The sequence below is a fragment of the Oncorhynchus mykiss genome, chromosome 13, assembly GCF_057628025.1.
Source record: "Oncorhynchus mykiss isolate SJ-2025 chromosome 13, ASM5762802v1, whole genome shotgun sequence".
Lineage (NCBI taxonomy): Eukaryota > Metazoa > Chordata > Actinopteri > Salmoniformes > Salmonidae > Oncorhynchus > Oncorhynchus mykiss.
Window position 1 is genome coordinate 1,633,194 of NC_143034.1, and position 22,438 is coordinate 1,655,631.

At 41.2% G+C, this 22,438-nt stretch overlaps 1 protein-coding gene across 1 annotated transcript in view; it reads right to left on the reverse strand.

The window, feature by feature from the left end:
- Positions 1-22,438, reverse strand: part of LOC118938109 (unconventional myosin-XV-like) — a 136,072-nt gene that overhangs the window by 92,829 nt on the left and 20,805 nt on the right. Inside the window, exons 9-23 of the mRNA XM_090194551.1 lie at positions 20,193-20,283; positions 20,056-20,061; positions 19,834-19,937; positions 18,723-18,786; positions 16,340-16,453; positions 14,049-14,210; positions 9,120-9,233; positions 4,891-4,949; positions 4,673-4,796; positions 4,189-4,284; positions 3,428-3,559; positions 3,096-3,221; positions 1,461-1,693; positions 999-1,169; positions 180-297 (exon numbers count right to left, since the gene is read on the reverse strand). Coding sequence (XP_090050677.1) covers positions 180-297; positions 999-1,169; positions 1,461-1,693; positions 3,096-3,221; positions 3,428-3,559; positions 4,189-4,284; positions 4,673-4,796; positions 4,891-4,949; positions 9,120-9,233; positions 14,049-14,210; positions 16,340-16,453; positions 18,723-18,786; positions 19,834-19,937; positions 20,056-20,061; positions 20,193-20,283 — 1,714 coding nt within the window. The remainder of the gene's footprint in view (positions 1-179; positions 298-998; positions 1,170-1,460; positions 1,694-3,095; positions 3,222-3,427; positions 3,560-4,188; positions 4,285-4,672; positions 4,797-4,890; positions 4,950-9,119; positions 9,234-14,048; positions 14,211-16,339; positions 16,454-18,722; positions 18,787-19,833; positions 19,938-20,055; positions 20,062-20,192; positions 20,284-22,438) is intronic.

Sequence of the window (22,438 nt, forward strand, 5' to 3'; positions counted from 1 at the left end):
CCCCTCCTCACCTTGGTAACTCCTACTTGGTATGTTCCAGGTTTAACAGGACAGAGTTTATAGATCATCTCAACACAGCCCCCCCACCCCTCCTTGCCTTGGTAACTCCTACTTGGTATGTTCCAGATTTAACAGGACAGATCATCTCAACACAGCCCCCCACCCCCACCCCTCCTCACCTTGGTAACTCCTACTTGGTATGTTCCAGGTTTAACAGGACAGAGTTTATGGATCATCTCAACACAGGTCTCCCCGTCCGCTGGAGGTACCTCCTTCAGACACAGTAACGCCTTGTACCTGAGGAACACACACACTTTATCTGTAGTACAGCAACACCGTTCCTGGTCTCTTGAAGATATCCTGGACAACACTGGTCTCAGACCAGGGGAAGTACCGCCTCCTAGGAGACCACAGGAGAGATTCATGGACAACACTGATCTCAGACCATGGGAAGTACCACCTCCTAGGAGACCACAGGAGAGATTCATGGACAACACTGGTCTCAGACCAGGGGAAGTACCGCCTCCTAGGAGACCACAGGAGAGATTAATGGACAACACCGATCTCAGACCAGAGGAAGTACCACCTCTTGGAAGACTAAAGAAGTGATTCATGGACAACACTGGTCTCAGACCAGAGGAAGTACCACCTCTTGGAAGACTAAAGAAGTGATTCATGGACAACACTGATCTCAGACCAGAGGAAGTACCACCTCTTGGAAGACTAAAGAAGTGATTCATGGACAACACTGGTCTCAGACCAGAGGAAGTACCTCCTCTTGGAAGACTAAAGAAGTGATTCATGGACAACACTGATCTCAGACCAGAGGAAGTACCACCTCTTGGAAGACTAAAGAAGTGATTCATGGACAACACTGGTCTCAGAGGACGAGCTGCCCTGAACAACAGAGAGCTACGGCATATTATTAGTCTGGGCCGCCAAAAGCAAGTAAGTGAGTGATGCCACTAAAGGCTGTGACTTCCTGTCATGTGACCCACCTGTTGAGGAATTGGTAGAAGGGTATTCTGATTGGGTATCCCTCCTTCCTGATTCGTATGGTCTCCAGGATACCAGAGTAACGTAGCTGAGTCATCACCAGCTCCGTCTCAAACTGGCCCGGCTCCTTGTGCTGGTTTGGCTTGATGCAACGTACAAAGTACGGGTTACATCTGTAGAGACACACTTAGAATGTAAAACCTTTAACCTTAGCATGAGGAACGTAGAACCCTAGAATGCTGTACTCAGAACTCTAGAACCCCAGAACTCGGAAGCCCAGAACCCTAGAATTAGAACCATAGAAGGCTGGACAGGATCTAGTCTTCAAAATTCTAGGGCACCAATTGGGTGCACACTGGTTGAATCAACGTTGTTTCCACATCATTTCAACGTGGAAAAGACATTGAATTGTCTGTGCCCAGCGGGTAGACAGTATAGAACCCAGGACCCCCTAGAACCCTGACCTCTCCATCTTCTCCACCAGGTCCTGCAGACTGCTCTGGAACTTGGCGCTGACGGTGTTGCCGGCGAGGCGGCGGGCGGTGGAGCCCCTCCTGGCGGCAGAACGCTGCTGAGACGCCAGCCCCTCACTGTGTTGGAGGAACAGGTTGGACACCATGCGGTTCTTACTCCTACTGAAAAGCTCCAGAACGTCCTGACGCACCAGGTCAAAGTTCTTATGGAGGAACTTATGCACCTAGAACAGGGGGAGGGGAGATAATGTAAGGAGGACATCAACAGGGGGAGGGGAGATAATGTTAGGAGGACATCAACAGGGGGAGGGTAGATAATGTTAGGAGGACATCAACAGGGGGAGGGGAGATAATGTTAGGAGGACATCAACAGGGGGAGGGTAGATAATGTTAGGAGAACATCAACAGGGGGATGGTAGATAATGTTATAACATCAACAGGGGGATGGTAGATAATGTTCGGATCATCAACAGGGGGTGTGTAGATAATGTTAGGAGAACATCAACAGGGGGATGGTAGATAATGTTAGGAGAACATCAACAGGGGGAGGGTAGATAATGTTAGGAGAACATTAACAGGGGGAGGGTAGATAATGTTAGGAGAACATCAACAGGGGGATGGTAGATAATGTTAGGAGGACATCAACAGGGGGAGGGTAGATAATGTTAGGAGGACATCAACAGGGGGAGGGTAGATAATGTTAGGAGGACATCAACATGGGAGGGTAGATAATGTTAGGAGGACATCAACAGGGGGAGGGTAGATAATGTTAGGAGGACATCAACAGGGGGAGGGGAGATAATGTTAGGAGGACATCAACAGGAGGAGGGTAGATAATGTTAGGAGGACTATCAACAGGAGGAGGGTAGATAATGTTAGGAGGACATCAACAGAACATCAACAGGAGGAGGGTAGATAATGTTATAACATCAACAGGGGGATGGTAGATAATGTTAGGAGGGCATCAACAGGGGGAGAGTAGATAATGTTAGGAGGACATTAACAGGGGGAGGGTAGATAATGTTAGGAGGACATCAACAGGGGGTTAGATAATGTTAGGAGGACATCAACAGGAGGAGGGTAGATAATGTTAGGAGGACATCAACAGGAGGAGGGTAGATAATGTTAGGAGGACATCAACAGGAGGAGGGTAGATAATGTTATAACATCAACAGGGGGATGGTAGATAATGTTAGGAGGGCATCAACAGGGGGAGGGTAGATAATGTTATAACATCAACAGGGGGATGGTAGATAATGTTAGGAGGGCATCAACAGGGGGAGGGTAGATAATGTTAGGAGGACATCAACAGTGGGAGGGTAGATAATGTTAGGAGAACATCAACAGGGGGAGGGTAGATAATGTTAGGAGGACATCAACAGGGGGAGGGTAGATAATGTTAGGAGGACATCAACAGGGGGAGGGTAGATAATGTTAGGATCAACAGGGGGAGGGTAGATAATGTTAGGAGGACATCAACAGGGGGAGGGTAGATAATGTTAGGAGGACATCAACATGGGAACGATAGAATGGATTTTATTATTACTTCAGGTGTGTGTGTGTGTGTGTGTGTGTGTGTGTGTGTGTGTGTGTGTGTGTGTGTGTGTGTGTGTGTCTGTGTTTTACTTGGTATGTGACTTTCCCAGCGTAGTGTTTCAGTGTGAACTCTGGGAGGGGCATCTTTGGCCGGGCATACAGATCGCTGTTCCCGTGGTGATAGTTGCACTTCTGGAGGAAGGTGTGGTCTGTCGCCTTGTCAACAGGACAACAGGAACAGGAAGTTACACTCCGGAGTCACAGAGTTACGGGACTAGGGCTGTTTATAACTCGCGTAGTTGGTCCCCGTTATTTAAAATTCTTCCTTCATTTAAGCAAAGACTTCTGGGATATTAGAATTCTATTTTCTTTACCTTTGTTTATGTTCAACCTAGGTAACACACAGGAAGTGACGTGGCTACCTGGGGGAAGCCGCACTGGTCGTCCAGGATCCTCAGTATCCCATGAGGCTTAGCGGCGATGAGGTTGATGACGGCCTGGTTGTCGCTGAAGGGAAGCTCTTGCCAGCTGATCTGCTCCCGGATGTACTCCTCCTGCAGGAAACAGCAGACATACCGGCTCAGAACAGGGACGCCATTTTGGGTCAAGGCCCATAGGTTATAATGGAGGGCATGGCTTCATATGTGCCTGGAGCCATGCCAGTTGCACCGTGAAATGGCTTATATACAAAACCCTTAACCAACGATGCAGTTTTAAGAAATAGAGTTAAGACAATATTTACTAAATAAACTAAAGATTTAAATAAAAAGAATACTTTTTAAATAAAAAGTAACACAATAAAATAACAATACCGAGGCTATATACAGGGGAGGTAGCAGTACAGAGTCAATGTTCAGGGAAACAGGTTAGTCACAGTCATTTGGGGGAGGGGGTGTCAATGTAAATGTAAATGTCAATATTTGATTATTTGTTCAGCAGTCGTATGGCAGTAGAAGACAGGTGCCATTTTGTGTCCAGGCTCATGTGTTTTTAATGGAGGCTGTGGCTCAGTGTGTTGCCAGTTGCAGTCAGAAACAACCTCCGTACTTACTCAAACAAAGGAAACAACAGCCACACTGGCTCAGAACACAGGCACCATTTTGTGTCCAGGCCCATGTGTTTGTATGAAGGGTGTAGCTCAGTGTGTGGCTCAGTGTGTTGCCAGTTGCACTGACTGACTGACCTGCTCCTCCCTGAAGATGATTTTGTTGAAGTAGAACTGCAGCGTCTCGTTGGCATAGTTGATACACAGCTGCTCAAAACTGTTGAATAACAGATCCTATGGAGAGAGAGAGAGAGAGAGAGAGAGAGAGAGAGAGAGAGAGAGAGAGAGAGAGAGAGAGAGAGAGAGAGGGATGCAGAGAGAGAGAGAGAGAGAGAGAGAGAGAGGGGATACACAGAGAGAGAGAGAGAGAGAGAGAGAGAGAGAGGGGATACACAGAGAGAGAGAGAGAGAGAGAGAGAGAGAGAGAGAGAGAGAGAGGGGATACACAGAGAGAGAGAGAGAGAGAGAGAGAGAGAGAGAGAGAGAGGGGATACACAGAGAGAGAGAGAGAGAGAGAGAGAGAGAGAGAGAGAGAGAGAGAGGAAAAGTAAAGCTTGGTAAAGTTGGCTAAAGTAGAAACTGATGGAAACTGGAAACAGACTGTGTGTGTGTGAGCAGCAACCTCGAAGCCGTATATGTCCAGTATAGAGATGGACAGAGCCTCGTTGCGAGGATAGACCCGCCCATTTATCTTCTCGGTCAGCCAATGAAACAGCAGCGAGTACAGGATCTTAGCAACAGCGTCTCTATGGAAACAGACACGCTGTAGTACAGGTCCAATAGAAGATGCTGGAGGTTAGAACAACACACACACACAGACAGCCAGACAGAAGCACACACCTGGCATCCACAGCACTCTCCACTGTCAGGGGAGTGTAGATCTTCTCCCGGACTGTATCCTGTAGAGTCAAAGGTCAAAGGTCACAGACAGACAGACAGACAGACAGACAGACAGACAGATTTTAAAGATGATGAGAAGAGGAAGTAACCGTGATGTAACAGATGTAATGTAGTAGATGTTGCAACTATAATGTAGTAGAGGTAATGTATTAGATGTAGTAACTGTGATGTAGTAGATGTAATGTGTTAGTATTAAATGTAGTAACTGTGATGTAGTAGAGGCGATGTAGTAGATGTAGTAACTGTGATGAAGTAACTGTGATGTAGTAGATGTAGTAACTGTGATGTAGTAGAGGTAATGTAGTAGATGTAGTAACCATGATGTAGTAGATGTAGTAACATTGATGTAGTAGAGGTAATGTAGTAGATGTAGTAACTGTGATGTAGTAGAGGAAAGGTAGTAGATGTAGTAACAGTGCTTTAGTTGCAACTATAATGTAGTAGAGGTAATGTATTAGATGTAGTAACTGTGATGTAGTAGAGGTAAGGTATTAGTATTAAATGTAGTAACTGTGATGTAGTAACTGTGATGTAGTAGATGTAGTAACTGTGATGTAGTAACTGTGATGTAGTAGATGTAGTAACTGTGATGTAGTAGAAGTAATGTAGTAGATGTAGTAACCATGATGTAGTAGATGTAGTAACTGTGATGTGGTAGAGGAAAGGTAGTGGATGTAGTAACTGTGCTTTAGTAAAGGTAATGTATTAGTAGTAGATGTAGTAACCGTGATGTAGTAGAGTTATTGTATTAGTAGTAAATGTAGTAACCATGATGTAGTTGATGTAGTAACCGTAACGTAGTAGAGTTAATGTAGTAGATGTAGATGTAGTAACCATGATGTAGTAGAGGTAATGTAGTAGTAGTTGACGTAGCAACCATAATGTAGTAGAGGTAATGTAGTAGTAGCAGATGTGGTAACTATGATTTAGTAGAGGTAATGTAGTGGATGTAGTAACCATGATGAAGTAGAGGTAATGTATTTAAAGTATATGTAGTAACCATGATGTAGTAGAGGTCATGTGTTAGTAGTAGATGTTGCAACATTGCAATGAGGCAACTGTGATGTAGTAGAGGTAAGGTATTAGTATTAGATGCAGTAACTGTAAATGTAGTAGAGTCAATGTAGTAGATGTAGTGACCATGACGTAGTAGAGGTAATATAGTAGATGTAACCATGATGTAGTAGAGGCAATGTGTTAGTAGTAGATGTTGCAACTATAATGTAGTAGAGGTAATGTAGCAGATTTAGTAACTGTGGTATATAGTAGAGGTAATGTAGCAGGACTGGATGTAGTAACCGTGAGGTAGTAGAGGTCATGTATTAATAGTAGATGTAGTAACCATGATGTAGTAGAGGTAATGTATTAGTAGTAGATAATGTGGTAGTGTGTGTGATAGAGTAGAGGTAATGTAGTAGTGTAGTTCTGACCGTGACTTTGTGTGAGATATAGTAGAGGTAATGTGTTAGTGTAGTTCTGACCCTGAGGTAATGTAGTAGTGTAGTTCTGACCGTGACTTTGTGTGTGATATAGTAGAGGTAATGTAGTAGTAGTAGTGTATTTCTGAGCCTAAGGTAATGTGGTAGTGTAGTTCTGACCGTGACATTGTGTGTGATACAGTGGAGGTAATGTAGTAGTGTAGTTCTGACCGTGACTTTGTGTGTGATATAGCAGAGGTAATGTGTTAATGTAGTTCTGACCGTGACTTTGTGTGTGATATAGCAGAGGTAATGTAGTAGTAGTAATGTAGTTCTGACCTTAAGGTAATGTGGTAGTGTAGTTCAGACCGCGACTTTGTGTGTGATATACAGTGCCTTGCGAAAGTATTCGGCCCCCTTGAACTTTGCGACCTTTTGCCACATTTCAGGCTTCAAACATAAAGATATAAAACTGTATTTTTTTGTGAAGAATCAACAACAAGTGGGACACAATCATGAAGTGGAACGACATTTATTGGATATTTCAAACTTTTTTAACAAATCAAAAACTGAAAAATTGGGCGTGCAAAATTATTCAGCCCCCTTAAGTTAATACTTGCTTGTAGCGCCACCTTTTGCTGCGATTACAGCTGTAAGTCGCTTGGGGTATGTCTCTATCAGTTTTGCACATCGAGAGACTGACATTTTTTCCCATTCCTCCTTGCAAAACAGCTCGAGCTCAGTGAGGTTGGATGGAGAGCATTTGTGAACAGCAGTTTTCAGTTCTTTCCACAGATTCTCGATTGGATTCAGGTCTGGACTTTGACTTGGCCATTCTAACACCTGGACATGTTTATTTTTGAACCATTCCATTGTAGATTTTGCTTTATGTTTTGGATCATTGTCTTGTTGGAAGACAAATCTCCGTCCCAGTCTCAGGTCTTTTGCAGACTCCATCAGGTTTTCTTCCAGAATGGTCCTGTATTTGGCTCCATCCATCTTCCCATCAATTTTAACCATCTTCCCTGTCCCTGCTGAAGAAAAGCAGGCCCAAACCATGATGCTGCCACCACCATGTTTGACAGTGGGGATGGTGTGTTCAGCTGTGTTGCTTTTACGCCAAACATAACGTTTTGCATTGTTGCCAAAAAGTTCAATTTTGGTTTCATCTGACCAGAGCACCTTCTTCCACATGTTTGGTGTGTCTCCCAGGTGGCTTGTGGCAAACTTTAAACGACACTTTTTATGGATATCTTTAAGAAATGGCTTTCTTCTTGCCACTCTTCCATAAAGGACAGATTTGTGCAATATACGACTGATTTTTGTCCTATGGACAGAGTCTCCCACCTCAGCTGTAGATCTCTGCAGTTCATCCAGAGTGATCATGGGCCTCTTGGCTGCATCTCTGATCAGTCTTCTCCTTGTATGAGCTGAAAGTTTAGAGGGACGGCCAGGTCTTGGTAGATTTGCAGTGGTCTGATACTCCTTCCATTTCAATATTATCGCTTGCACAGTGCTCCTTGGGATGTTTAAAGCTTGGGAAATCTTTTTGTATCCAAATCCGGCTTTAAACTTCTTCACAACAGTATCTCGGACCTGCCTGGTGTGTTCCTTGTTCTTCATGATGCTCTCTGCGCTTTTAACGGACCTCTGAGACTATCACAGTGCAGGTGCATTTATACGGAGACTTGATTACACACAGGTGGATTGTATTTATCATCATTAGTCATTTAGGTCAACATTGGATCATTCAGAGATCCTCACTGAACTTCTGGAGAGAGTTTGCTGCACTGAAAGTAAAGGGGCTGAATAATTTTGCACGCCCAATTTTTCAGTTTTTGATTTGTTAAAAAAGTTTGAAATATCCAATAAATGTCGTTCCACTTCATGATTGTGTCCCACTTGTTGTTGATTCTTCACAAAAAAATACAGTTTTATATCTTTATGTTTGAAGCCTGAAATGTGGCAAAAGGTCGCAAAGTTCAAGGGGGCCGAATACTTTCGCAAGGCACTGTAGTAGAGGTAATGTGGTAGTGTAGTTCTGTTCCTAAGGTAATGTGGTAGTGTAGTTCTGACCGTGACGTTGTGTTTGAGATAGTAGAGGAAATCTAGTAGTGTAGTTCTGACCGTGACTTTGTGTGTGATATAGTAGAGGTAATGTAGTAGTGTACTTCTGACTGTGACTTTGTGTGTGATAGAGTAGAGGTAATGTAGTTGTGTAGTTCTGACTGTGACTTTATGTGTGATATAGTAGAGGTAATGTGTTAGTGTAGTTCAGGCCCTGAGGTAATGTAGTAGTGTAGTTCTGACTGTGTCTTTGTGTGTGATATAGTAGAGGCAATGTAGTGGTAGTAGTGTAGCTCTGACCTTAAGGTAATGTGGTAGTGTAGTTCAGACCGTGACTTTGTTTGTGAAATAGTAGAGGTAATGTAGTAGTGTAGTTCTGACCCTAAGGTAATGTGGTGGTGTAGTTCAGACTGTGACTTTGTGTGTGATATAGTAGAGGTAATGTAGTAGTGTAGTTCTGACCCTAAGGTAATGTGGTAGTGTAGTTCTGACTGTGACTTTGTGTGTGATATAGTAGAGGTAATGTAGTAGTGTAGTTCTGACCCTAAGGTAATGTGGTAGTGTAGTTCTGACCCTAAGGTAATGTAGTAGTGTAGTTCTGACCCTAAGGTAATGTGGTAGTGCAGTTCTGACCGTGACTTTGTGTGTGATATAGTAGAGGAAATGTGGTAGTGCACTTCATACCGTGACTTTGTGTGTGATGGCCTTCTTGAGTCCCTCAGGAGAGATCTGGAGCAGCTCAGCTACCACTCTGATCTCCTGATCACTGACCACCGTCGCCACCTCCTGGCCTTCAGCCTGTATTACAACAGGGTTGGGGTTAGGGTTATTGGGTTATAGGGTTAGGGTTATAGGGTTAGGGTTATAGGGTTAGGGTTATAGGGTTATAGGGTTATAGGGTTATAGGCTTATAGGGTTATAGAGTTAGGGTTATAGGGTTATAGGGTTAGGGTTATAGCGTTATAGGGTTATAGGGTTATAGAGTTAGGGTTATAGGGTTATAGGGTTATAGGGTTATAGGGTTAGGGTTATAGCGTTATAGGGTTATAGGGTTATAGGGTTATAGGGTTAGGGTTATAGAGTTATAGGGTTATAGGGTTATAGAGTTATAGGGTTAGGGTTATAGGGTTATAGGGTTATAGAGTTATAGGGTTATAGGGTTAGGGTTATAGGGTTAGGGTTATAGGGTTAGGGTTATAGAGTTATAGGGTTATAGGGTTATAGAGTTATAGGGTTAGGGTTATAGGGTTATAGGGTTATAGGGTTAGGGTTATAGGGTTATAGGGTTATAGAGTTAGGGTTATAGGGTTATAGGGTTAGGGTTATAGGGTTATAGGGTTATAGGGTTAGGGTTATAGAGTTATAGGGTTATAGAGTTAGGGTTATAGGGTTAGGGTTATAGGGTTATAGGGTTAGGGTTATAGGGTTATAGGGTTATAGAGTTAGGGTTATAGGGTTATAGGGTTAGGGTTATAGGGTTATAGGGTTATAGGGTTATAGGGTTAGGGTTATAGGGTTAGGGTTCTAGGGTTATAGGGTTAGGGTTATAGGGTTATAGGGTTAGGGTTAGGGTTATAGGGTTAGGGTTATAGGGTTAGGGTTATAGGGTTATAGGGTTATAGGGTTATAGGGTTATAGGGTTATAGGGTTATAGGTTTATAGGGTTAGGGTTAGGGTTATAGGGTTAGGGTTATAGGGTTAGGGTTATAGGGTTATAGGGTTATATGGTTAGGTTATAGAGTTATAGGGTTATAAGGTTATAGGGGTAGGGTTAGGGTTATAGGGTTAGGGTTATAGGGTTATAGGGTTAGGGTTATAGGGTTATAGGGTTAGGGTTAGGGTTATAGGGTTAGGGTTATAGGGTTAGGGTTATAGGGTTATAGGGTTAGGGTTATAGGGTTATAGGGTTATAGGGTTATAGGGTTAGGGTTAGGGTTATAGGGTTAGGGTTATAGGGTTAGGGTTATAGGGTTATAGGGTTAGGGTTATAGGGTTATAGGGTTATAGAGTTATAGGGTGATAGGGTCAGGGTTATAGGGTTAGGTTTAGGGTTATAGGGTTATAGGGTTATAGGGTCAGGGTCAGGGTTAGGGTTAGGGTTAGGGTTAGGGTTAGGGTTAGGGTTATAGGGTTATAGAGTTATAGGGTGATAGGGTCAGGGTTATAGGGTTAGGTTTAGGGTTATAGGGTTATAGGGTTATAGGGTCAGGGTCAGGGTCAGGGTTATAGGGTTATAGGGTGATAGGGTCAGGGTTATAGGGTTAGGTTTAGGGTTATAGGGTTATAGGGTTATAGGGTCAGGGTCAGGGTCAGGGTTATAGGGTTATAGGGTTAGCAGCCTGTTTTACAGGAACACAGTGAAAAACATGATATACTATTCCTATTATACTGCCGTATAAAAACACACTGTTATATACATACAATACACTACATACTGTATATTATACTGCAGTGTTAAAACACACTGTTATATACATTAAATACACTATATACTATATATTATAGTGTAGTGTTAAAACACACTGTTATATACATTAAATACACTATATACTATATATTATACTGCAGTGTTAAAACACACTGTTATATACATTAAATACACTATATACTATATATTATACTGCAGTGTTAAAACACACTGTTATATACATTAAATACACTATATACTGTATATTATACTGTAGTGTTAAAACACACTGTTATATACATTAAATACACTATATACTATATATTATACTGCAGTGTTAAAACCCACTGTTATATACATTAAATACACTATATACTATATATTATACTGCAGTGTTAAAACACACTGTTATATACATTAAATACACTATATACTATATATTATACTGCAGTGTTAAAACCCACTGTTATATACATTAAATACACTATATACTGTATATTATACTGCAGTGTTAAAACACACTGTTATATACATTAAATACACTATATACTATATATTATACTGCAGTGTTAAAACCCACTGTTATATACATTAAATACACTATATACTGTATATTATAGTGCCATATAAAAACACACTGTTATATACATATAATACACTATATACTGTATATTATACTGCAGTGTTAAAACACACTGTTATATACATTAAATACACTATATACTGTATATTATACTGCAGTGTTAAAACACACTGTTATATACATTAAATACACTATATACTGTATATTATAGTGCCATATAAAAACACACTGTTATATACATATAATACACTATATACTGTATATTATACTGCAGTGTTAAAACACACTGTTATATACATTAAATACACTATATACTGTATATTATAGTGCCATATAAAAACACACTGTTATATACATATAATACACTATATACTGTATATTATACTGCAGTGTTAAAACACACTGTTATATACATTAAATACACTATATACTGTATATTATACTGCAGTGTTAAAACACACTGTTATATACATTAAATACACTATATACTGTATATTATAGTGCCATATAAAAACACACTGTTATATACATATAATACACTATATACTGTATATTATACTGCAGTGTTAAAACACACTGTTATATACATTAAATACACTATATACTGTATATTATACTGCAGTGTTAAAACACACTGTTATATACATTAAATACACTATATACTGTATATTATAGTGCCATATAAAATACACTGTTATATACATTAAATACACTATATACTGTATATTATAGTGCCATATAAAACACACTGTTATATACATTAAATACACTATATACTGTATATTATAGTGCCATATAAAAACACACTGTTATATACATTAAATACACTATATACTGTATATTATAGTGCCATATAAAATACACTGTTATATACATTAAATACACTATATACTGTATATTATAGTGCCATATAAAACACACTGTTATATACATATAATACACTATATACTGTATATTATAGTGCCATATAAAAACACACTGTTATATACATATAATACACTATATACTGTATATTATACTGCAGTGTTAAAACACACTGTTATATACATTAAATACACTATATACTGTATATTATACTGCAGTGTTAAAACACACTGTTATATACATTAAATACACTATATACTATATATTATACTGCAGTGTTAAAACCCACTGTTATATACATTACATACACTATATACTGTATATTATAGTGCCATATAAAACACACTGTTATATACATTAAATACACTATATACTGTATATTATACTGCAGTGTTAAAACACACTGTTATATACATTAAATACACTATATACTGTATATTATACTGCAGTGTTAAAACACACTGTTATATACATATAATACACTATATACTGTATATTATAGTGCAGTGTTAAAACCCACTGTTATATACATTAAATACACTATATACTGTATATTATAGTGCCATATAAAAACACACTGTTATATACATTAAATACACTATATACTGTATATTATACTGCAGTGTTAAAACACACTGTTATATACATATAATACACTATATACTGTATATTATACTGCAGTGTTAAAACCCACTGTTATATACATTAAATACACTATATACTGTATATTATAGTGCCATATAAAAACACACTGTTATATACATTAAATACACTATATACTGTATATTATACTGCAGTGTTAAAACACACTGTTATATACATTAAATACACTATATACTGTATATTATAGTGCCATATAAAACACACTGTTATATACATATAATACACTATATACTGTATATTATACTGCAGTGGTAAAACACACTGTTATATACATTAAATACACTATATACTGTATATTATAGTGCCATATAAAAACACACTGTTATATACATTAAATACACTATATACTGTATATTATACTGCAGTGGTAAAACACACTGTTATATACATTAAATACACTATATGCTGTATATTATACTGCAGTGGTAAAACACACTGTTATATACATATAATACACTATATACTGTATATTATAGTGCCATATAAAACACACTGTTATATACATATAATACACTATATACTGTATATTATACTGCAGTGGTAAAACACACTGTTATATACATTAAATACACTATATACTGTATATTATAGTGCAGTGTTAAACACATTTTGGGTTAGGGCTTAGAAGTTAGAGGTTAGGGGTTAGAGGTTAGAGGTTAGGGGTTAGAGGTTAGGAGTTAGAGGTTAGGGGTTAGAGATTAGAGGTTGGAGATTAGGGGTTAGAGGTTAGGGGTTATAGGTTAGATGTTAGGGATTAGAAGTTAGAGGTTAGGGGTTAGGGGTTAGAGGTTAGGGGTTAGAGGTTAGGGGTTCGGTGTTAGAGGTTAGGGGTTATGGGTTAGAGGTTAGAAGTTAGGGGTTAGGGGTTAGAGGTTAGAAGTTAGAGGTTATAGTACATGGTATGGCTGAAAGTAAACATTCCCTAGGTGTAGTACGGAGGACAGTAGTCTACAGATGGGTTAGGGGTTAGAGGTTAGGGGTTAGAGGTTATAGTACCTGGTATGGCTGGAAGTAAACATTCCCCAGGTGTAGTACGGAGGACATTAGTCTACAGATGGGTTAGTGGTTAGGGGTTAGAGGTTAGAGGTTATAGTACCTGGTATGGCTGGAAGTAAACATTCCCTAGGTGTAGTACGGAGGACAGTAGTCTACAGATGCCGTTCTGCTCATCAGGACTGAAACACAGGATGTCCATGGCACTCTGTACACGACGGAAATCTGCTCCGTCATCCTTCCCCTCTATCGCACAGTCACCACCCTGGTACAGAGGGACACACCAAGGGAGAAATTCTGGTGTAAATATTGGGGGGAATGAAAATTAGACGGAGGGTCCGGGTTGTTCTCCCCTGGATCCTTAACATTTTTTTTTTTTTAAATGCATTTCCTGCAATTATACACAGTTTGACGTGACCTATCATGCCTCTCTTGAGGGATATTTTGTGAGGTATATGGAGGGGTATTTTGAAAACAATATACGTGGAAGGATAAGTAGAAAGGCCACTCAACCACACCATTCTGTTGTTGGGATACGACCCACACAATTCTGTTGTTGGGATACGACCCACACCATTCTGTTGTTGGGTACAAACCACACCATTATGTTCTTGGAATACGATCCACACAATTCTGTTGTTGGGATACGACCCAGACCATTCTATTGTTGGGGTACGACCCACATCATTCTGTTGTTGGGGCACGACCCGCACTATTCTGTTGTTGGGGTACGACCCACACCATTCTGTTGTTGGGGTACGACCCACACCATTCTGTTGTTGGGGGTATGACCCACACCATTATGTTGTTGGGGGTATGACCCACACCATTCTGTTGTTGGGGTACGACCCACACCATTCTGTTGTTGGGGTACGACCCACACCATTCTGTTGTTGGGGTACGACCCACATTATTCTGTTGTTGGGATACGCCCCACATCATTCTGTTGTTGGGATACGCCCACACCATTCTGTGGTTGGGGTACGACCCACACCATTCTGTTTTTGGGGTACGACCCACACCATTCTGTGGTTGGGGTACGACCCACACCATTCTGTGGTTGGGGTACGCCCACACCATTCTGATGTTGGGGTACGACACACACCATTCTGTTGTTGGGATGCGACCCACACCATTCTGTTGTTGGGATACGACCCACACCATTCTGTTGTTGGGGTACGACACACCATTCTGTGGTTGGTGTACGACCCACCATTCTGTGGTTGGTGTACGACCCATACCATTCTGTTGTTGGGATACGCCCACACCATTCTGTTGTTCGGGTACGACCCACACCATTCTGTTGTTGGGATACGACCCATACTATTCTGTTGTTGGGATACGACCCACAGCATTCTGTTGTTGGGTACGACCCACACCATTCTGTTGTTGGGGTACGACTCACACCATTCTGTTGTTGGGGTACGACCCACACCATTCTGTTGTTGAGGTACGACCCTCACCATTCTGTTGTTGAGGTACGACCCTCACCATTCTGTTGTTGGGGTACGACCCACACCATTCTGTGGTTGGGGTACGTCCCACACCATTCTGTTGTTGGGATACGCCCCACACCAATCTGTTGTTGGGATACGCCCACACCATTCTGTTGTTGGGATACGCCCCACACCAATCTGTTGTTGGGATACGCCCACACCAATCTGTTGTTGGGATACGCCCACACCATTCTGTTGTTGGGGTACGACCCACACCATTCTGTTGACCCGACCAAATTCACATAGAAATGTGTGTTATAGATATGTAATTCTCATTGAAAGCCAGTCTAAGGAGAGGTAGATCTGTTCTATGTGTTATAGATCTGTCATTCTCATTGAAATCCAGTCTAAGAAGATGTAGATCTGTTCTATGTGTTATAGATCTGTCATTCTCATTGAAAGCCAGTCTAAAATGTGGTATAATCTGTTCTATGTGCGCGTCTTTTACATTCGGTTAACATCTAAAACAACAATATTTTTGATTATGGAAAATATATTTCACAGCGGTTTAGATGACCAAACACTAGACTGCTCATTTTGACACATAAACCGAAATTGGACAAACTATTTTATCAACCAGGAAATGGAGGTGTGATTTCTGAACGTTGCAACTTTAAAGACATTATTGCAGGACGAATCAACCTATTCTGTGTGTGTGTGTGTGTGTGTGTGTGTGTGTGTGTGTGTGTGTGTGTGTGTGTGTGTGTGTGTGTGTGTGTGTGTGTGTGTGTGTGTGTGTGTGTGTGTGTGTGTGTGTGTGTGTGTGTGTGTGTGCGTGCGTGCGTGCGTGCGTGCGTGCGTGCGTGCGTGCGTGCGTGCGTGCGTGCGTGCGTGCGTGCGTGCGTGCGTGCGTGCGTGCGTGCGTGCGTGCGTGCGTGTGTGTGTGCGTGTGTGGTACCTGGTTGAGGTAAAAGTATGTCTCCGCCTCTTGCAGGTAAAGAGAGCGTTTTTGGTGAGGCTCCAGACCAGACAGCATCTCATAGAAGATGTGGTAGTTTCTCTCTGATTTACCCTGAACACACACACACACACACACACACACACACACACACACACACACACACACACACACACACACACACACACACACACACACAGGTTAGAAGATACAGTACAACATAGCTGGGGTTGGAACTGGTTCAGGGAACAGAACAGAAAACTGGAAAATAAGGAACAGAAACAGAACCCGGAACGAAAGTGATCTATACTGTTCTGGAACAGAACCATTATTTAAAAACATGGGAACCGGTTAATAAAGTTATTCGTTTCGGGGCATTTTTTTCAGTCCTAATCAAAAAAACACAAGAAGTGCCTATGCCAAGTTCTCACTCTGTCCCTCAGAAGCGTCTTCCAGTGTCTGACTGCCTGCTGAACATCTTTACCAGTGGAGGCTATCTGCCCCTCCCCTCTCCGAAGCATCATAGCTGTGGCCCCTCCATGTCAACAACTCACTGAGCTACAGCTGGCCCTCTCCTTATCAACAACTCACCGATCTACAGCTGGCCCTCTCCTTATCAACAACTCACTGAGCTACAGCTGGCCCTCTCCTTATCAACAACTCACTGACCTACAGCTGGCCCTCTCCTTATCAACAACTCACTGAGCTACAGCTGGCCCTCTCCTTATCAACAACTCACTGACCTACAGCTGGCCCTCTCCTTATCAACAACTGACTGAGCTACAGCTGGCCCTCTCCTTATCAACAACTCACTGACCTATAGCTGGCCCTCTCCTTATCAACAACTCACTGACCTACAGCTGGCCCTCTCCTTATCAACAACTGACTGAGCTACAGCTGGCCCTCTCCTTATCAACAACTCACTGATCTACAGCTGGCCCTCTCCTTATCAACAACTCACTGAGCTACAGCTGGCCCTCTCCTTATCAACAACTCACTGAGCTACAGCTGGCCCTCTCCTTATCAACAACTCACTGAGCTACAGCTGGCCCTCTCCACATCAACAACTCACTGAGCTACAGCTGGCCTTCTCCACATCAACAACTCACTGATCTACAGCTTTCCCTCTCCTTATCAACAACTCACTGATCTACAGCTGGTCCTCTCCTTATCAATTATATAAATAAATAAACCGACAGTAATGTTATACACAGCTGTGGGGAGTCATGGTGCTAAGGGTACACCCCCTAGCTACGTCTCGCGGCTGTGACCATATAAACCAGTACCTCTGAGGGTACACCCCCTAGCTACTACGACCATATAAACCAGTACCTCTGAGGGTACACCCCCTAGCTACGTCCTGCGGCTACGACCATATAAACCAGTACCTCTGAGGGTACACCCCCTAGCTACGTCCCGCGGCTACGACCATATAAACCAGTACCTCTGAGGGTACACCCCCTAGCTACGTCCCGCGGCTACGACCATATAAACCAGTACCTCTGAGGGTACCCCCCCTAGCTACGTCCCGCGGCTACGACCATATAAACCAGTACCTCTGAGGGTACACCCCCTAGCTACGTCCCGCGGCTACGACCATATAAACCAGTACCTCTGAGGGTACACCCCCTAGCTACGTCCCGCGGCTACGACCATATAAACCAGTACCTCTGAGGGTACACCCCCTAGCTACTACGACCATATAAACCAGTACCTCTGAGGGTACACCCCCTAGCTACGTTCCGCGGCTACGACCATATAAACCAGAACCTCTGAGGGTACACCCCCTAGCTACTACGACCATATAAACGAGTACCTCTGAGGGTACACCCCCTAGCTACGTCCCGCGGCTTCGACCATATAAACCAGAACCTCTGAGGGTACACCCCCTAGCTACGTCCCGCGGCTACGACCATATAAACCAGTACCTCTGAGGGTACACCCCCTAGCTACGTCCCGCGGCTACGACCATATAAACCAGTACCTCTGAGGGTACCCCCCCTAGCTACGTCCCGCGGCTACGACCATATAAACCAGTACCTCTGAGGGTACACCCCCTAGCTACGTCCCGCGGCTACGACCATATAAACCAGAACCTCTTTTGCCGGTCGGAACATTGGAACAGAACTAAACGATTGGAAAATGATTTCTGTTCCAACCTCTGATACACCGAGACAGGGGTTAGGTGTTGTGGTGTGTGTGTGTGTGTGTTTGTGTGTGTGTGTGTGTGTGTGTGTGTGTGTGTGTGTGTGTGTGTGTGTGTGTGGTGTGTGTGTGTGTGTGTGTGTGTGTGCTTGCACTCTCCTTTTACGATCTCTGCTCTCTCAAGATGTAAGGGAACTCTTCTGGCTAGTGTGTGTGTGTGTGTGTGTGTGTGTCTCACCTGAAAGACGATGCGGGACTTCTCCAGCAGATACTGAGACGTTATGGCACCGCTGATCACACCCCTACACACACACACACACACACACACACACACACACACACACACACACACACACACACACACACACACACACACAACACAGTCAGTTCTCTTGTCTCTCAGTGTTAAGTAACCCACGGTTCATTAATAAGTCACGTATGACTGAGCATTATGGGAGTTCAGCTCAACACCGTGTCACACCTTGTCGTGTACCTGTCCAACGTCAGGGTGTCACTGATACTGTAGCCACCGCCCTGTTACACCAGCGGAGTTACCGTGGTAACGTGGCGTACGGACCACAGGAGGTTGGTGGCACCTTAATTAGGGAGTGAAGGCTTGCAGTATTGGCTGGAGCGGAATCAGAGGAACGGTATCAAATGCTTCAGACACGTGGTTTCCAGTCACTCTGTCCTCCCCTCAGCAGCCCCCACTGGTACAGACAGAGTTACCGTGGTAACGTGGGGTATAGACAGAGTTACCGTGGTAACGTGGGGTATAGACAGAGTTACCGTGGTAACGTGGGGATATAAACAGAGTTACCGTGGTAATGTGGGGGTATAGACAGAGTTACCGTGGTAACGTGGTGTATATACAGAGTTACTGTGGTAACGTGGCGTATAGACAGAGTTACCGTGGTAATGTGGGGTATAGACAGAGTTACCGTGGTAACGTGGGGTATATACAGAGTTACCGTGGTAATGTGGCGTATAGACAGAGTTACCGTTGTAATGTGGGGTATAGACAGAGTTACCGTGGTAATGTGGGGTATAGACAGAGTTACCGTTGTAATGTGGGGTATAGACAGAGTTACCGTGGTAATGTGGGGTATAGACAGAGTTACCGTGGTACCATGGGGTACACAGAGTTCCCACTCCTAAATAAGAAGGGCTTTATGAATACATTTGATTGATTGATTGATTGACTGTGGTAACAAATGAACGTAAATACACTACTCACTCCTCTTAGCCTGGTTCCTCTCTAGGTTTATAGGTGTTGTAATGTGTTGAAATGCTACTACCTGATTTATTGATTGACCTTGGCAACGTAATAATGTAAGCGCAGTACTCACTCCTCCAGAAATATCTCCACATATTTCCCGAAGCGGCTAGAGTTGTCGTTCCGGACCGTTTTGGCATTCCCAAAGGATTCCAACAGGGGCGTGGCCTCCAGAATCTGTTACCGTGACAACCAATCAGTACTAGGATGAGGTACTAGGGTTGCTAACAGTAGATACTATGGGAACAACAACCAACAACCACTGCAACCGCAACAAAAGCTACAGACACATTACCTCAATCTGGGGGGTCAGGAGCGGAGGGAGAAAGAGAGACAACAGTTAGGGTAATAACAGGAAGTTACGGTCAGTGTGTTTACATGTACACCTGTTGTGTAATGTTGTGTTTACCTGCTGTGTAATGTTGTGTTTACCTGCTGTGTAATGTTGCGTTTGTGATGTATAGCTGTCAGGTAACGCAGGACCATTTTCGTGGCTTCAGTCTTCCCTGACCCGCTCTCCCCACTGAAACACATTTTCATCATTATCAATATACCCTGACCCGTTCTCCCCCTTGAAACGCAATTACATCATTATCAGTCTTCTCTGACCCATTCTACCCACTGAAACACCTTAACATCATTATCAGTCTTTCCTGACCCGTTCTCCCCCTTGAAACGCAATTACATCATTATCAGTCTTCTCTGACCCGTTCTACCCACTGAAACACCTTAACATCATTATCAGTCTTTCCTGACCCGTTCTCCTCACTGAAACACATTAACATCATTATCAGTCTTCTCTGACCCGTTCTCCTCACTGAAACACATTAACATCATTATCAGTCTTCTCTGACCCGTTCTCCTCACTGAAACACATTAACATCATTATCAGTCTTCTCTGACCCGTTCTCCTCACTGAAACACATTAACATCATTATCAGTCTTCTCTGAACTGCTCTCCCCACTGAAACATATTATCAACATTAAACCATATCAACATTAAACCATATCAACATTAAACCATTATCAACATTAAACCATTATCAACATTAAACCATTATCAACATTAAACCATTATCAACATTAAACCATATCAACAGTAAACCATATCAACATTAAACCATATCAACATTAAACCATATCAACATTAAACCATTATCAACATTAAACCATATAAACATTAAACCATATCAACATTAAACCATTATCAACATTAAACCATATCAACATTAAACCATATCAACATTAAACCATATCAACATTAAACCATTATCAACAGTAAACCATATCAACATTAAACCATATCAACATTAAACCATATCAACATTAAACCATTATCAACATTAAACCATATAAACATTAAACCATATCAACATTAAACCATTATCAACATTAAACCATATCAACATTAAACCATATCAACATTAAACCATATCAACATTAAACCATTATCAACATTAAACCATATCAACAGTAAACCATATCAACATTAAACCATTATCAACATTAAACCATATCAACAGTAAACCATATCAACATTAAACCATATCAACATTAAACCATTATCAACATTAAACCATATCAACATTAAACCATATCAACATTAAACCATATCAACATTAAACCATTATCAACATTAAACCATATCAACATTAAACCATATCAACATTAAACCATTATCAACATTAAACCATATCAACATTAAACCATATCAACATTAAACCATATCAACAGTAAACCATATCAACATTAAACCATTATCAACATTAAACCATATCAACAGTAAACCATATCAACATTAAACCATTATCAACATTAAACCATTATCAACATTAAACCATATCAACATTAAACCATATCAACATTAAACCATTATCAACATTAAACCATATCAACATTAAACCATATCAACATTAAACCATTATCAACATTAAACCATATCAACATTAAACCATTATCAACATTAAACCATATCAACATTAAACCATTATCAACATTAAACCATTATCAACATTAAACCATTATCAACATTAAACCATTATCGACATTAAACCATATCAACATTAAACCATTATCAACATTAAACCATTATCAACATTAAACCAACATTAAACCATATCAACATTAAACCATTATCAACAGTAAACCATTATCAACATTAAACCATTATCAACAGTAAACCATTATCACCATTAAACCATATCAACATTAAACCAACATTAACGTATTATCAACATTAAACCATTATCAACATTAAACCATATCAACATTAAACCATTATCAACATTAAACCAGTATCAACATTAAACCATTATCAACATTAAACCATATCAACATTAAACCATTATCAACATTAAACCATATCAACATTAAACCATTATCAACATTAAACCATATCAACATTAAACCATTATCAACATTAAACCATATCAACATTAAACCATTATCAACATTAAACCATTATCAACATTAAACCATATCAACATTAAACCATATCAACATTAAACCATTATCAACATGAAACCATATCAACATTAAACCATTATCAACATTAAACCATATCAACATTAAACCGTATCAACATTAAACCATTATCAACATTAAACCATTATCAACATTAAACCATATCAACATTAAACCATATCAACATTAAACCATTATCAACATTAAACCATTAT